The sequence below is a fragment of the Cyanistes caeruleus genome, chromosome 3 (assembly GCF_971803275.1).
Source record: "Cyanistes caeruleus chromosome 3, bCyaCae1.hap1.1, whole genome shotgun sequence".
Taxonomy (NCBI): domain Eukaryota; kingdom Metazoa; phylum Chordata; class Aves; order Passeriformes; family Paridae; genus Cyanistes; species Cyanistes caeruleus.
Window position 1 is genome coordinate 11,136,690 of NC_141703.1, and position 16,182 is coordinate 11,152,871.

The 16,182-nt window shown below is 38.6% G+C and overlaps 1 protein-coding gene across 25 annotated transcripts in view; it reads right to left on the reverse strand.

Moving 5' to 3' along the window:
* Positions 1 to 7,428: 7,428 nt before the first annotated feature.
* The window catches only part of GK (glycerol kinase), a 34,798-nt gene continuing 26,044 nt past the window's right edge, over positions 7,429 to 16,182 (reverse strand). For 7 of the 25 annotated variants that reach the window (XM_086879818.1, XM_086879827.1, XM_086879828.1 and 4 more), the window contains 5 exons: positions 15,459 to 15,579; positions 15,124 to 15,267; positions 14,434 to 14,535; positions 12,976 to 13,062; positions 7,429 to 9,845 (listed from right to left, as the gene is read on the reverse strand). In XM_086879818.1, coding sequence (XP_086735944.1) covers positions 9,838 to 9,845; positions 12,976 to 13,062; positions 14,434 to 14,535; positions 15,124 to 15,267; positions 15,459 to 15,579 — 462 coding nt within the window. In that variant the 3' untranslated portion in view covers positions 7,429 to 9,837. Of the gene's footprint in view, positions 9,846 to 12,970; positions 13,063 to 14,433; positions 14,536 to 15,123; positions 15,268 to 15,458; positions 15,580 to 16,182 lie in introns of those variants that run through there. The other 18 variants (XM_086879820.1, XM_086879833.1, XM_086879831.1 and 15 more) reach the window with 4 other exon arrangements.

Below are 16,182 nucleotides of genomic sequence, written 5' to 3' on the forward strand. Positions count from 1 at the left end.
AGACCCTGGCAGGTTTCTTCAAGCTGACATGATGTGAATGGCTGAGTGGGAGCTGCCTGTGGCTGCCCTCCTGGCTAAGGACCTGGTCTTTGATCAGACTGCACCTATCTGTTTAGGCCCTGCTGTTTAAGAGTGACAACCCTGAGCAAAAGAATTCTGGTGTGACCCCAGGTGAATTATTCAGTCCTATTGGAAGCCTAGAGCCCTGCTGCCTTTGAAGGTCCAAAATCATTACTCAAAGAACCTGAAGTCCTCCCAAAGTGCAGCTTGTGGTGCACATTGGGCATGAGTTTAGGGCCAGCTGCTGGTCCCACTGCTCTTAATCCTATTTTGAGTTATTTAAACAGGGTGTGCCCATATCAAAACAGTCAGTGAATGAAGAGAAATGAGTGAAGGAAGGTGGGTGAATGGATCCAGGATGATGCCAGTTTGTTGCCTGACAAATCCAGCCACAGGACACTGGCACAAGGCCAGTGGTGTTTGCCCACCTACTGATGATGGTGTTAAACACTCCACTGTATCCATCCAACAAGGACCTACACAGGGACAAAGTGTAATCTCAACACACATCCTCTGCCCAAAAAGATGGCCCAGATTTAATTGACAGCATGAATCTGCTTGGTTATGTGATGCACAAGGGTAAGAGAGCAAGCCTTAGTGTGCTGCCTGCACATGGCTCGCTTTGTGAACAAACAAAGGACTTGTGTTTGTCAAACTGCCAAGTGAGCGCCTTTAATTATAACTGAATTGAGCTTTCTTGAGAAATTAACACAGTCAACAAGTGTCTTTTCTTAAATTATAAACAGATGGTACTTTTCAGCAAAGGCAAAACATGATTAAGAAAGCTCCTCTGTTCAGAAAATACAATTTGTGCTTTAAACTTTTAATCAATCAAAAGCTTCAGATTCAAAGCAGAATTTACCATAACCATGTGGACAAGTTTTGTTTTGTTTTGCTTATATTGCAGTTTATTAATTGCACAATTATTTACTATTTCAAGCCTCTTGTGGCATTAACTGAATGTTAACCCAGGTGGCACTAGCAAATGATGAAGATGTCAAAGAAGCAAAATGAATATAGGCTTGTTAAAAATGAACATAATAACATAATAAATATTACTTCCGTGTATTAAATATGTACTGCTAAATTATAAGCCCCACACATGGGGACAGAAAAGTAGTTACTTGACTGATCAATCAGTATTTTCATATTTACAGTCTGGACCACATTGCCTTAACATCTGCTCTGGTAAGAAAATGACAGTGGTGACAAATCTACTTTTTGTTCTTTGGAAAAATTTCCACCATGTGGGACACAATTCAAACTCAATGTAAGGGCAAAGGGGACTGAGGAATTGATTGATCTTACCTGTGCACACACTCAAAATGAAGAGACTCTGGTCACAGGGGGCTTTTGTGAACTCTCACCATTCATTCTTTTCTTGCAGGATTTGGAATTTTGTCTTCACTGAAGATAGATTAGTTTTGAATAGACTCTATTTGTTTTTATTTGTTTAAATTAGAAGTATTATGTGACTTGCCCTGAAAAATTAGCTGTTGAAATTGCTCTGATATCAGCCTGGTTTAATTCAGGCTCAAGATGCCAAGGGGAGCTCTGCAAAAGCCTTTCTAAATGCAGAGAAATGAGATAGCAGTAGAGCAATTTTGTGATGCTGATTTGTGATCCAGAGGGTTTAGATCAGCCCCCACCCACCCCAAAGCCCAAAAAGCCAGCGAGAGCACAGCAGTGCCATTATGTGTGGGGTGTGCAGACACCATGCCAGCAGCCCAGCAGAGCATCCTTCTGCCCATGGGCAGCACAGCTCTGCTGGCCAGGGGCCACCATGTGGGCCAGGCTTCAGCACTGAGCCTGGAAAATAGTGGAGTATTTGAAATGCAGTGTTATACAAATGCAGTGCCTCAAACACTTATTTTTTTTCACTCCCAAATGCTGTTTTCCAGTAGCAGTACTCTGTTCTTGACATGATGTAAGCCAAACCTATCAAGAACCCATAAGATACTACCCTGAGCCCCAACAAACACTCAGTGTGTGGACTTTGGCAGAACTCTTGTTTAGCTCTTGCCTCTGTACAGTGTTTCTGTTGGGCTGGAGCTACACAGCCATCCAGCAAGAGAAGGGATACATGATGCTCCTGCTCTGAAACAGGAATGCTTTAACTGACACCATGTCCAGACAGAGTGATGGAGTAGATAAGCAAACCCAAAATAATAAACCAACAACTGCTAGCAGCCTTCTGAACAACTCTGTGTTATTTGCACTGCCAGAAGACGAGAGAGAGGCACCTTGGAGGTGTGTCTGCAAAAGCTGAGGCTTTGTAATTGCAGTCCCATGTCTTAAGCTCTACAAAACTGCTAACTTCAAAGTAAAAGAGAAACAAGACATCCATGGATCTTACATCCATTTTCTTCATTATGGAACATCAGTCTTTTCAAATTCTAGGCAGTGTCCAAAATGAAATACTCATCGAAAGGAATTACTAATTAACTTTAATGAATACGGACTACTAGGTCAGTGTGTAACCTTGGTGCTGGAACTTCCTGTCTTTTAGGTGAAAATTCACAATATGAACAATCTTAAGGGAACATCTGTAAACAAGAATTACCACACCACTTTTTTTTTTTCAGTTTTATTATGAAAGACCTCACTGTCTTTCCTCCCAAGTGTTTAGTACCACACTTTAAGTGCAAACTAGTTTGGCAGTACTGATCTACAGTGTGTAAGTGAGCTGCCCGCATGCTGATGTTATCTTTGTTTCTATTGTAAGGTAGTACAGCTGTGACTCATGTTTCTGCATAAATATTTAAATTATGATTTCAACATTTTCATTTTGACAATACCATGCCAGATGCTGCTGTGATAGTTTCAACAGATTTTGAAAAGCAAGTGGGAATAACTGATAGGCTTTCTTTAATGAAGATATAATGAACTCTTCCAACAATTTCAGATATATCAGGGATATTCTGTAAACCAGTGTCATCCTACTGTTATGACCTTTAATTATCCTGTCTCTTGTTATAGTGATCTACTATTGTGTTACACTCTGTTCTGAACTGCTAAAATTCAGGTATGTTTTTTTCTACCTTTCCTAAGTGCTCACCTCAATACAGCGTAGCTCATCGGCACACCAAATGTGACTCAGTATTTCACATCCTCATGAATAAGCAAATAGCCTATTTCAAGATTAGCAAATAAAATCTTTCAGCACAATTATGTTTCATTTAATTTAATCATTAGTTATATTAACATGAATTGTGCTTAGCATTTCTCAATGTTACCTAACATTTCAAAGTTTGACAAACCCTGCCTTGTGTGCACTTGTTTGTTGGTGTGATATCAGAAGTCTGGTAAGAGCCAAAGTAATGATGGCATGGTCCAAAATGTGATGCTGGGTATGGCAGCCCCTGACTTGAGCTGGAAGTTAATCAGTGAGCTGAAATCCAAAGCAGGACAAGGTGTAATTTGTTTTCTTTAAGGTTTATATATTAGAGTCACAGGGTAGAGGCATCACGTTGCACTTGAAGTGGTCTGCACCTTTTAGAGGACTAGAGTCCACATGAAAATCGCTTGTGTTGGTGATACATACCTATTTCCTGGTGGAGAGACTTAAAAATACATCTAGAAGTTTAGCTGAGAACAATATTATAGTTATCATCTTGTATTTTGCTTCACAGTGACAACATGATTCTTGCATGTTCCAGATTCTCCCCTTTTCCTCCTTTTCCTTAAAAAAAACCCCAAAAATGGAGACTATCTGATGCCTCCAGTATTTCTACTGTGAGATCTCTAAAAGCATTTTATTTTGTTAAAGCATTTTCTTCTGCTGAAGAGTCACTTCTTCAGAACTGTACAACTGAAGAATCAATTGCCCTTGAGAAATCAAGGTTGAAAAGCTGCACTGGTACATTCATTTCCCGAAAATGCTGTCTACAGAAGACTTGGATTTAGATTCTAGTTATAAACTGATTGAGATTGAAGCAGTTTACATAGTTTTTCAAGTAACCTTCCATTATATTGGTGCAGCACTCGGCTTTAGTGTTTGTGGAAGAAAGTGATTTTAATACTGAAATATCATGCAGGGAAGGGAATTAATATTTGTGTTATGTATCCTGTCAACTGACTCCTGGTGTTGAAGACTGAGTAGTAATAACAAAGGGATTTCTGTGCTCATAAAAGCTAAAGGCAAAGAGTTCATGGATCTGTATCACAAATAAGCTCTGTGGCACTATTTTAGCAATGGCTCCACCTGCAAGACAGCCTGCAAGAAGGAGGGATAGGAGTGAAAGCTTAGCAAAAATAAGTAGCTGAAGTGATAGACCCCCAACTACTGAAGCTGTTTATGAAGTAGCAAAGGAAATGTGGGTGCTGTTGAGCACGCTAACTCATCCTCCTGCCAAAACAAACAGAATACAACTGGCTTTAGTGGTGGGAGGGGAAATGCTTGATCCAGACACTGACAAGTGATGGCCAGCGCCAGCCTGTCTGTTTTCTAGCTGCACAGGACCTAGGAGCTGTGTCTGGTGATCAGGAAGCTAGAGCTGCTGGATCCTCAGTTCTCAGAGTACCCCTGCAGAACTGAAAAGGAACAGTGTGGGAGATCCTTCCAGCTGAAGTGGATGTACTTTGAAGGACAGTCAGAGAAGGAACTCCTAGATCAGCAGCCCCAGCAGATCTGAAGAAAAAAAACACTACAGAAAATAAAATTAATTATTCCCAAACTCATGTCTTCCCATTACAAAAACTTAAGGTTTAAATACTTTAGTTTAAATTGTTAACTACAATTTAACTGTGATGTCTTTGGAAGCACATTATCTCATGCTTGCCTTCTAGGCTCCTTTGAACCACCTGGTGGTGTAAGTCCCTATTAAAAATAGGGTGTTAGGTTAAAGCAATCAAGGATCTGAAAAAGAGTAATTTTATTTAAACTCCCACTGCAACTGCTTAAGAGAATATCTCCCAGGACTAAACCAAGCAAGATAACCAGCCCACGTAGTCAGGCTGACTCTTCCAAAGCAAATACATACACAGGGTAACACAGTAAGACTGCCAGCTGAAGAATGTTGAAATACAACAGTGGGTGAAAGCTGGTTCATACAAACTGAACTGGTTTTGTCCAAATAAACCAGCATGGACTTTCCCCCAGCCTTTGTTCTGAGCTGGCTCAAGCCTTCAGCCTGTGCTGGGGTTGAGCTGTGGCTGATCTAACCAGCCCCACAGACGGACCAAGGCAGGAGGCACCTCTGTCTGAGCCAACCCTCTGCTCAGAGCAGGGTCAGTGAGATCAGGACCGTGTCCCATCAGGTTTTGAGTATCTTGGATGGAGATCCCACCTTTTTGAGCAACCTGCTCCCTGTGACCACCCTCAGAGTTTTGCTGTGTTTGAATGAGGTTTCCTGCTCACTTGTGTCCTTTGTCTCTTGTTCTGTCACTGAGCACCACTGAGAAGGGTCTGGCTTTTAGTCCTTGTGTCAGGAATTTTTATCTGAGCCCTCTCCAAGTTAAATATGCCCAGGTGTCTCAACATCTCACCCATGACAAATGCTCGAACACTTTATCTATCTCTGGCTACAGGTCTCCCTCTGTTGTGTCTGTGTGTCTCTCAATGTGGCAACCTCAGAGCAGGATGCAGCACTCCAGGTACCACAGAATCATGGAACGTTTTGGGCTGGAAGGGATCTTAAAGATGAGGATAAAGATCTTCCAGCTGCTCTGCCATGGGCAGGGGCATTTTCCAATAGACCAGATTACTCAAAGCCCCATCCAACCTGGCACTGAACATTTCCAGGGGTGAGGCATCCACAGCTTCTGTGGGCAACAGGTGTGAGTGAGCAGGGCTGGCTGAAGGATCACCTTTCCTGACCTGCTGCTCTGCTGACCCAGCCCGAGGGGCTGTTTGCCTTCTTTGTGCAGTTGCTGCAAACAAAGGTTCAGCTTGGTGTCCATCAGGAATGCCCTGGACCTGTCCTGCAGAGCTGCTTCCCAGCAGGTTGGTCCCTGGCCTGTCCCAGTGTAGGGGTTTGCCTCTCCTGGCGTGGGACTTGGCATTTCCCCTGTCAGAGCTCTGTCAGGTCCCTGCCAGCCCACTTCTCCAGCCTGTAGAGATCCCTCAGGACAGCACTGGGCCCTCTGGACAAATCACTGCAGCAATGCCCCTGTGCCATTTCCCAGCTTTAAAGGGCTGCTACTCATTTGCTCATCTTTATCTCCACGACTGATGAGTACTACTTCCACAAATTCCAGTAATTTATATATAATATATATAGTAATTAGAAAAACATATATGGACATACAGCAATCATACTGGGCCCAGCTACAGCTCATAATGGGACAGCATTCCAATAGCTGATACAGATCTAGGGCTCTTTAGATGGAAAGATTAGAGCCTAGATGCTGACGTGGATATTAAGAAGCTTGCTTGTACTGTACAGAGGTCCAGTAACACACATTGTATTAGCTTTTGCTTAAAAAAAATATTTATAAGCTTCTGAAACTAATTAAATTAATAAAATTCTAATGTCATCATATTCCAGCTTGATGAGTCATGAAATTTGAGTACATTCTTGCGCAGGGCAGCTAAGGGCAAGGTTGCAATTCTGCCACGTGAAAGGAAGACACTGGAGTCTCATGAGCAGAGAGAGAAGCCTGATATTGAGTGATAAGGTGTTACCACAGGTTTGTGTGCTGATGTGAAATTTAAATGTATTCTTGTTTCCAGGGTATGTGTCAGTGTGTGTGTCTTGTTTCTGACACACACAACTATTTCCATATAGGGCACTAGGGGTTTGTAAGGACTACAGATGAAGGCCATGTTTTTGGATCATCATGGAGCACTGGATGTGTAGAAGGCAGCTGGAGGCCGCAAAAAGACAGAATAAGAATCCAGCAGGCACACTCCTTAAATGTACCCATCAGATACACCCCATGTTCCTTTCTTAAAATAACAGAAACACCTTCTGCTCAAAGCCACTCCCCCAGCAATGTTTGCTATTTCATGAACATTTTTTCCCCACAGCTCACAAAGGCTTTTGAATCTGTAGCAATTGCCAGACCATGGTATAAGACCAAAACCTGTTTGGTGTATTGGTCCCACCTCACCTTTGCATCAAACCTGTACCACGACCATGTTCCTTCCTGTTGTTGTACTTGTGTTTTCCTGCTTTTTCCTGAACATGGAGGGACTTGAGGAAATGTGATTTCTAATCCAGTCCTCAAGTCCTTGCATCACTGAAGCAGAATGCAGAAGTGCATATATTTCACCTGTACATCTCAGCAACTTAAAAAGCATGTCTCAGAGGGGCTGCTTTACTGCTTTATATACATGAGCAGTGTATACTCATGCCTCACGTAAAAATACCAGTGACAATATGTCTGAAAGATGATGTGCAAGAACAAACCGACACCCGACATCAATTCATTTATGGTACTTTAATACCAAGTTAATGCATTTCTCAATTAAGAATTTATAAACTTGTAATTTATAAAAAAAAAAAAAATAAATCACAGCTTCACAAAAAGCTAACTTTAACAGTTTGTCCCCTCCCCGCCAACAAGCAGTTTACAATATATTTCAACTATGTTGGTAGAAAGTTAACAGTGATGTGAAACTCTTAAAAAAATTTGCAACAGCAATTGAAAATAAAATAGTGATTCTTACTCAGTGAAAAATTAATAGGAATTGTGTTTCCCAGTAAAAGGTAAGTCAGAAAAGCAGCAAAAATTCCCTCTCCTACTTGTTAGATACAAGCTTTCCTCCTGCCACATTTACCATGGGCAAAGACAACACTTCAGCATTATTCGTTCCCAGGTTCAGCACTTCAGTGGTTTTGGCAAGACTCAGAGGTCATATTCACAAGTCCAGAGTTTGAGGTGTGTGCTGTCCCTGCTTCCTGTGCTTCACAGGCTGCTCCACTCCTCTTCCTCAGGGTACAGTGGGATCAGAAACAGCTCAGAGTGAAGGTAAGGAGTATGAAAATTTTTCTATGGGATCATATTCTTTTTTTCACTTTTCACCTCTCCAAAACAAACTGGAAACGCCAGAAATTTTGGCTGTCACACTTTACATGTGAGTATTTACAGGAGACAGGAGAGACAGCATTTGAATGATGCTATTATATTTTCACTTGAGTACAAAATCCCTTCTCTCTGGTGAAGTTATACATGCAACCACAGGACGAAAAATGTTCCTTCTCTATCTTCTAAGTTAAAAGTCACATTTTCAAAAGTCATTGCACTTGACAATAAAAAGGCAATTAATATGCATTTGGTATTAAATATATTGTACAGACCTGAACTTCTGTGCAATTCACTGCTTCAGACATATATAACATCCTTTTAAAAACTAAGTCTCTAATCAAAGAAAAACTTTGTTAAAGACAAAAATCTTTAAGAACAAATGCACACAAAAAGCCTCTCCCTTTAATTCCTAGTGCATTTAAACACATCTTTGAAATTCTCTGTGTTGTTCCCACATTCAACCTTGCTGCCATTCCATACTGATCTAACATCATTACACAAGAACACCTTTTCCTTGACCCAACCAATAAGGCTGGCATTTGGGATGCTGTTGGTATAAAGAGGAAAGCTGAAGATAAGGTTATTACCTCACTCCTTTCATGTGGAAAACAAAAGATTTCAAAGTGGATGTGATTCATTTGTCACCATTGTCTGTAAATTCCAGTGGCCCATTTCAGGTGCCAATACTTACTCTACTGAGCCAGGGTTTTGGATTGTCCCAGCATATTTTGCAAGAACTTGCAATTAAAACTACGGACATGGAAAATGAAAGGGAGATTTTGGTCCCTGAGATATACTAAATGAAATCAAGAACTAAAGCACTGATACTTAGTTTGTAGTGGACCCTCTTTAATGAAAACTAAGTTAGCTTCAACTTTCTTAAGTTTAACAAATAGTCACTTAAGCAGGATGACCAGATATATGCAGTATTGGTCATGAAAAGACTGTACAGTGTAGTTTGAAGAGTTATCAGTTGCTGAGGACCAAGCAGTTGTCCTGTCAAAAGCATGCTGCATCAAATTTGTCTTTCCAAGCTAGCACAAAACCACAAGATGAAACATGGCCTTAACCAAAACACTATTTTCTCTCATCTCTTTAGAGGTACAACTACTTTAGGACTTGTTGTCATAAATACTTATGATGGGCCAAGTGACTACATGTGCCAGAGCCAAATCCAACTTTTTAACCTTGCAACTGAATGTTTCAGCAATACTCTGTGGATCATAATAGCAAAACTCCTCATTCTCAAACCAGTGGCAATGTGTGCTATGGTAGTCCATCTTGGGCTAGTGTTTAAAAGGCTTGTACCATGGAAGGTGTTTCAGACCAGTGGCAACTACAGTAAAACATCTTTGGCAACCATTGGCATATGAAAAGTAATTCACAGCAGCTGGAAGAATTGTAAGATGTTTATAAAATTTCATAGCGATTCATTAACTTTCTGAAGTGTGTTGCACAAAGTACCAAACTCCTGAAAAACACAGTTAAACATCTGCTATCATTACCTCAGAGACTGAAGGTTTTTCTCATACCACTTTCTCAGACAAAGCTAGGGCTTGTGAAATTTTAGAGGATGATGTGAGATAGTCCACACAAAGACTTCCAGTGCATTTGGAGTTGATTTGGGTAAGGGAACAGAGTAATGAAGGGCTCAAGAAGTTATGCAGGGACAGGTGACAGATGGATTCATGAATAGATTGAACCACAAAGGTAGTATAATCACATTGGTGGTGGAATCTCTTCAGACAACAAAACAAACCGAAACAAAATAAAATCAGCTGCATCCAGTGGCTCCATTAAGTAGCCTCATTTACCTTAAATAAAAAAAATGTGTGCATTAGGAACACAGAACTTATTCTAAAACATTAGTAACACTCTATAACACAGGTGAGCTGTAAGAGGAATTCTTACACCAACTTTTGTTTTCAACTACTGAAATTATAAATTAGATGTGTCTTGTGACACCAGATAAACCAGCTCTGAAGTCTGTGGGATGTGCACAGCAGGGGAGCAGAGGTGCCACTACTGAGGTGGGTAAATTTTTAACAAGTAGAAGAATTGAAATAAGATAATTTAAGCTTATTTTCTTCTAAATACGAGCTCAACTTTCAGAAATTCAGAAAATGTTATTGTAACTACCTTGCAGAACTGCACAGTGATCCCTATATACAAATTAGTATGCAATTTGACAGTAACAATCACAACAAAAGAAGCTAAAAACAAAAAATAGAATCCTAAAAAATACCACAGAGGGTATTTAAACAGATAGAATATGGTTTTGCTATTAGCACTGATGTCTCAGTCTGTGAGAAAAAAATAACTTTATACCCCAGATGCCACATAAGACCCCACATATAGCTAATCCCCACTATATCTCACTTGAGAGATGCCAATTTAAGCCTACAAAAGCATTTATTTAAGTTTGAGTCTAATAGAATATAAGATCAGTTTCAGTTAACTCCTACCCACCCCCTGAGAAAAAAAAAAAAAAAATAAAGGTACAGCCATGTAATATATTGAAATCTCTCTGATGTCTACTTTCAAAGCAAGTGTGAAAAAACCAGCATAAGGACTTCACTTGTTATGCACAGCTTGCTTCAATAGTGAAATAATACCATCCATTTCTCTCCAGGAGAGAAAAATGAGGATCATAAAATAAGGTACAAATAATTGGCCTGATTTTGATGCAGTTATGAAATGGTATAATTAAATAGAGTATTGTTTGGTCATCAGATGCCACATGAAAAGGCAGCTTAGCAGTTCTGTAAATGGGATTTTGCTACGCTAGTGTTCTCTATTCTGGCACAGCAGATTTTTCCTTCACATTTCAGTAGCTGTAAAATCCTGGTCCTGCCCTAGAGAGAAGTGTTCAACATCAGCACTGTTGCTATGCAAGACTTACTGCTGTTTCAGCACATGAAGGATGAATTCAATCCTTCCTAAATTTAATCCTCAAACCTACAACTCTGATGACTGCATTGGAGTTACAGTGTTTCAGTAAAAGATAAAATGTAACAAATCAATTAAATGGAATTTCTGCACTGAATTAGGGAAAACCGGGTCAACAAGTTCTAGCTTTTAAAAACAAAAGGCTATTTACCAGACAAGTGTCTAAGGGGGCAGCAGCCATGCTCCATTGACAATGCAAATTCTGTATCTCATGTCCTGCACTAACGCACAGCTAGGCAAAACCACAACCTGTACGTAACATCACTGTTGCTATTCCTTTTGAGATCTCATCACTCTTAAAACAAAGAACAGGAAATTTCTCACAACTTCTCTTCCCAAGCTTACCATGTAAATACTAATGCAATATATTAATATATAAAGAAATTATACTGGTATGTGTAACAACTCTATAGACATAGTAACAGTAACCATATTGATAGTTAATGGTATCTGAAAACAAGGACAAAAATGGGTTCTAAAGGCCACAGTGAGTTGAGATGAATATGTTTACCAGTTGTGAGTCAGAAAGGCACTGACAAGCTTAGAGAAAGGAGAAAAAGATTTTTTTTTTCTTATGAGTTCCAGCAAGTTTAGTATGAATGCAAGTTTAATGCAGGTTACTGATTAATTGTTTTTAAAAAGCAATCCCAGAATTTAAGTTGCTTATTTGCTCATTTATCATTGATTTTCCATATTATTTTAGGTACTCACTACATGGTGAAGCACCTGACCTGGAATTTATATTCATGTTACTTTATTCAGCTTGTTAAAAATTTACCCACTTATTCACAGCTGGTTTTATTTTATTCTTCATAATACAGAGCTTTCTCACTCACAGATACATTCCAGAGTTAGTAAATCACTGTCAATCCATTTGTTCATTTTGACTTTTGCCTAGCACTTGTTTAGTTTGATTTTAGTTCTCCTACAAGCTGCAACCATCTCTTCCATGCAAGGAAAAGTATAATTGAATAGTTAATTCACGCTGAATGAGTAGAAACAAAATACAAACACATCACCACAGGAGCATGCTAGTGTCCTCAACTGTCTATTTATTTAACATGCCCTGCCTATCCCTCCAAAACCAAAACAAAAAAAGAAAACTAAACAACCCCAAAATAGCTTACTACACAGCAACAATGCCTGTACTGTAAAATACTACTCTGGAATGAAATTCTGTGACAAGGAATAAATGACATCATCAAATAAACTTCCTTTTCTTACCGTAAGAATATCTCAATGAAACGTCTTACTTCAGGCATAAGTAACTAACACTGTCATCTATATTTAAGAGTTTTCTTTTAAAATAAATTGCATATTAACAGGTTGAAGATGCATCTTCATTGCATATGCACACAGTCCCTTCCCTGTTTTGCAGCTAAGCCTTTTAGGGTCTCATCTTTTTAGAAATTAATTCATTTATCCATCAAAAGCAAAGTACAAGAAGAATGTTTTATAGATTTAGTAGATGAAGATTTCTAACAATAAAATAATTTCAAGGGGTCCAGAAAAATCGAATGGGTGCATGAAGCCTTTCAGGGACAGAAGAAAAAGTTTTCACTTAATTTAAAAAAGATCCTCAAAATAATTAAAAATAATACAAGAAGAAATACAGGATAAAGGATGGAACCTTATTCTGTCTGCCATGCACAATGTAAAGCAGGCAATGTGTAACTCTGCTAGGCTGCTCCAACCTGTATCCCTTTTATAAACTGTGTGCAATCTGTGCAGACAGACAAAGGGAGGGAGAGTCCAAGGTTTCATGTGCATCCAACAACCACAAATTGAATGGCACATGAGGATGGATTTGAGATGGCATTCCTTTGGTTCCCTTAGGTACATTATGCCTGATTCGCACCCTCGAACGTTTGTGTGCATGAACAACAAAAAGCATCAGTCATTTTTGCTAGAAACAAACAGATGGAATACAAAAAACCCAAAACTTAAAATAGTGCAGATAGTTTTTAAAATGATCTAGTTCAAATAATAACTAACCTGAGATGTACCTTGATCCGATTAATATTACCATGCTACTCATAATAAAAATACCCAAAGGCAGATTACAGAAGATACTAATGTCACCTGATGGCATCCAGGGGACGGTGTTTCCAGTCAGGCAAATCAAAAGAGAAATATATATATAAATTGCAATATATGTGTTAAATATATATATGAAAAGCAAAAAGTAACAAATGTAGTGACGTTTGCAGAAGAATTAAAAAAATATTATGCATAAACCCTCTAATAATTCAAAACAGGTTCACTCTGTAAGAGTTCAAGTCCGAATTCCACTGTCAGTACTATCTAGATTGGACACATTCATAGTACTCTCCAATCCTAACCTACCCCTAAAGTATCAAAGAACTAAGGAAAATAACATTTTCCCCCAGGTGTTAGACCAAAAAATCGCTAAAGTAAGTTTTGATAAACTTATCTCTTCACAAAAACTGAAGGAAAAAAATATAAAAATCTAGATTTATTTATGCAAGGCTGATTTTTTTTTATTCTAGTAAGATAAGCTTCAGGTTAGATGTAAGGGTACTAAATCATAAAGGTCAATACTGAAGGGAATTGTATTGCTCATGTTATCTGTTTCCTTTCCCAACAGCCCTGGCAGAATTGTTTGTAAACTACAGTATTAAATAAAATATTTAAACCAACATACAGGATGGCAAAAGGAAAATTTTAGCTTTCAAGAAGAAAGTGGCCATATGCAGCTGGAGGGCTCCAATTGTGGATTTTGGATTGTGGGGGGAGTTTAAATTTTGAGGATTGTTTACTTAATTCTTTGCATTTTAATAGTTTTTCCAATAAAAGAGAAATTAAATGAAGCCCATAAATCATTGATGTGTTATATTGTTACTCAGGACTAAAAACTTATCCCAAAAGAGTACTAATATAAAAGTTCAAATTATAAATCACAGGAAGACTGCAGGTTTAATTTAATTCATTAAATTACAGTGATAGATGAGAAAGCACTCTATCTCAGAAGAAAGATCTTGTTCAGTCCCACAAAAGGGTTTTTATATTTTCTGTATGTAAACAATAGGTCTGTGTAATTCTTTGTCTGTCTAATTTACTTCATGGTAACTCCTTGCTCTAACCCCCTATGGGTCAAATAGATTTTGATGTGGATATCAATTCCTTCTTCCTACACAGCAAATAATGAAGGCAAGACACAGGATGGAACTTTTCTCCTTTGCAGCATGAGTTCATGGTATAAAGTTTACAAAGTGCCTGTGCTCTAAGCATTGTGCTGTATCTCATCTGGCAGGTGAGATTTTTTCTTTTGCAAACCAGTGCCATTCTGCAAAACCTGCAGCTATTCAGGAGGATGACCCAGCTATCTGTTTTCCTGCTTTGTTTCCACAGTGGATTTAAATATTGGCCTTTAAATCACTATACTAGTCCAGAGATGGTATGAACAGAAAAGGTCAACAAATATTACCCAACCTGCATTAAATTCTGGTTTACCATTCGAAGGACTGTCAGATGTCTCCCATTCCATAGACTTCATCACAGCTTTCTTCCACCTGGCATAGCGAAATTCACTTTCTGAAATTAAAAAATCAGAAAACAGAAAAGCCTCTCAATGCATAGGAGTAGAACCACAAGTATTTAAAAACCAGATACAGCAATATGAGTTTTTCACTCTTTTAAACAGTATCATTTGTTTGCACAGAGAAAGTAATATAAAATCCTTTTTGAATATAAAAAAATCCACCCCAAACCCCACAGTTATGCATAGTAAGAAGAAATAAAAGAAATTTTCTTCATGTTCACCAATAAGATTTACAAGCAGGACAAAATTAAGCAATTATGTAGAAACCCTTCCCTTCAAATGCTGTCTTGAAGTAGGGATTTTAGAAGCAATTATAATCAAAATGGTAAGACAGAATTATGTATGAAAAATTAAGAAATAATTGAAAAGACAAAAAAGCATTTATCTTGCACAGGGATTAATTATGTCAAGTACATACTTTCCATCTCTACAAGCACTTAAGAACTGATGAGAAAGATAGCTAGCTAAAAAGCAGTAATTAATGTAGGCTTTTTAAAGCCAAAAGAGTACCAAAAAACCAGTCCTGTCAACATCTGTGAAAGAAATCAGTTTGCAACTCAGATAACTTGAAAAGGTTTTACCCTCTGGGTTGATCTGTGGTTCAAATCGTTCACATGTCACTGCTGTAAAGTCTCCAGGATTCAGACTCCAAACTCCAACACCTTCTGCAGCTCCTGCTGCCATAGCAGCTCCTAAAGCTGTCGTTTCAGGCATTGACGGCTTTACTGAAGCAAAACACAGAGAAGACCATAATGATTTTTTATGGAAGTCACCTTGATGACATCAGAACTAAAGACTGACATATCTGTCAAAATACAGCAACAAAGCAAGCTACCCAATTTGCTCTCCACAGCCATTACAAACTAATGTTGTTTTCAGCATTAAAAAGAAAGCAGGAGCTATAAATTCATCTTACCTACTGGAATACAGAGAATGTCTGACTGGAGTTGCATGAGGGTTTTGTTATTGGTCATTCCTCCATCTACTTGTAACTGACTTAGTGGAATCCCACAGTCCTTGTTCATGGCATCTAGAATCTTAAATAAGAATAATACATGTTACAATTTAATTGCACAGAAATCTCTGATACCCTCTGAGTGTAAAACACTGATACTACAGCATTTGCTGAAGAGGGTTAAGTAGATCATTCCTCTCCCCTATGTATTAAAAGGCAAAACAGGTGTAATGATAACACAGTTTTGTTTAATATACAACATGTGTATTCTCTTCATTACAGAAATCCTAGTGTAGGTCACCTTTCTCTTCGGGTACTCTAGGTGTAGTTTATGTGCTACCTATGTGGCCTGACAAGAAGTTTAAGAAAAGCTGATGAAAACATTTATCAAAGCTAACAAAAGAAGCAGCAATAATAAATGGAGTCCTTCAGTTGATCATCCTTTGTCTAGATACCTTCTCTAATTTGATGGATTAAAGAACTGAAGAATTAAAACATTTGAACTGGCAAGCTAGACTCTTCAGTAAGAACTGAGAAATGTTGACATGTTTTGAAAGAGCAGCCTCTTCAAATATTTTCAATTAATTGTTGAAAACTGACAATTTAGTATCAAACAAGACAGCAAAAATAAACTGTCAGTGCACTTTTTTGTAAAATTATGTTTCCTTCTTTTGGGCACAGTCTC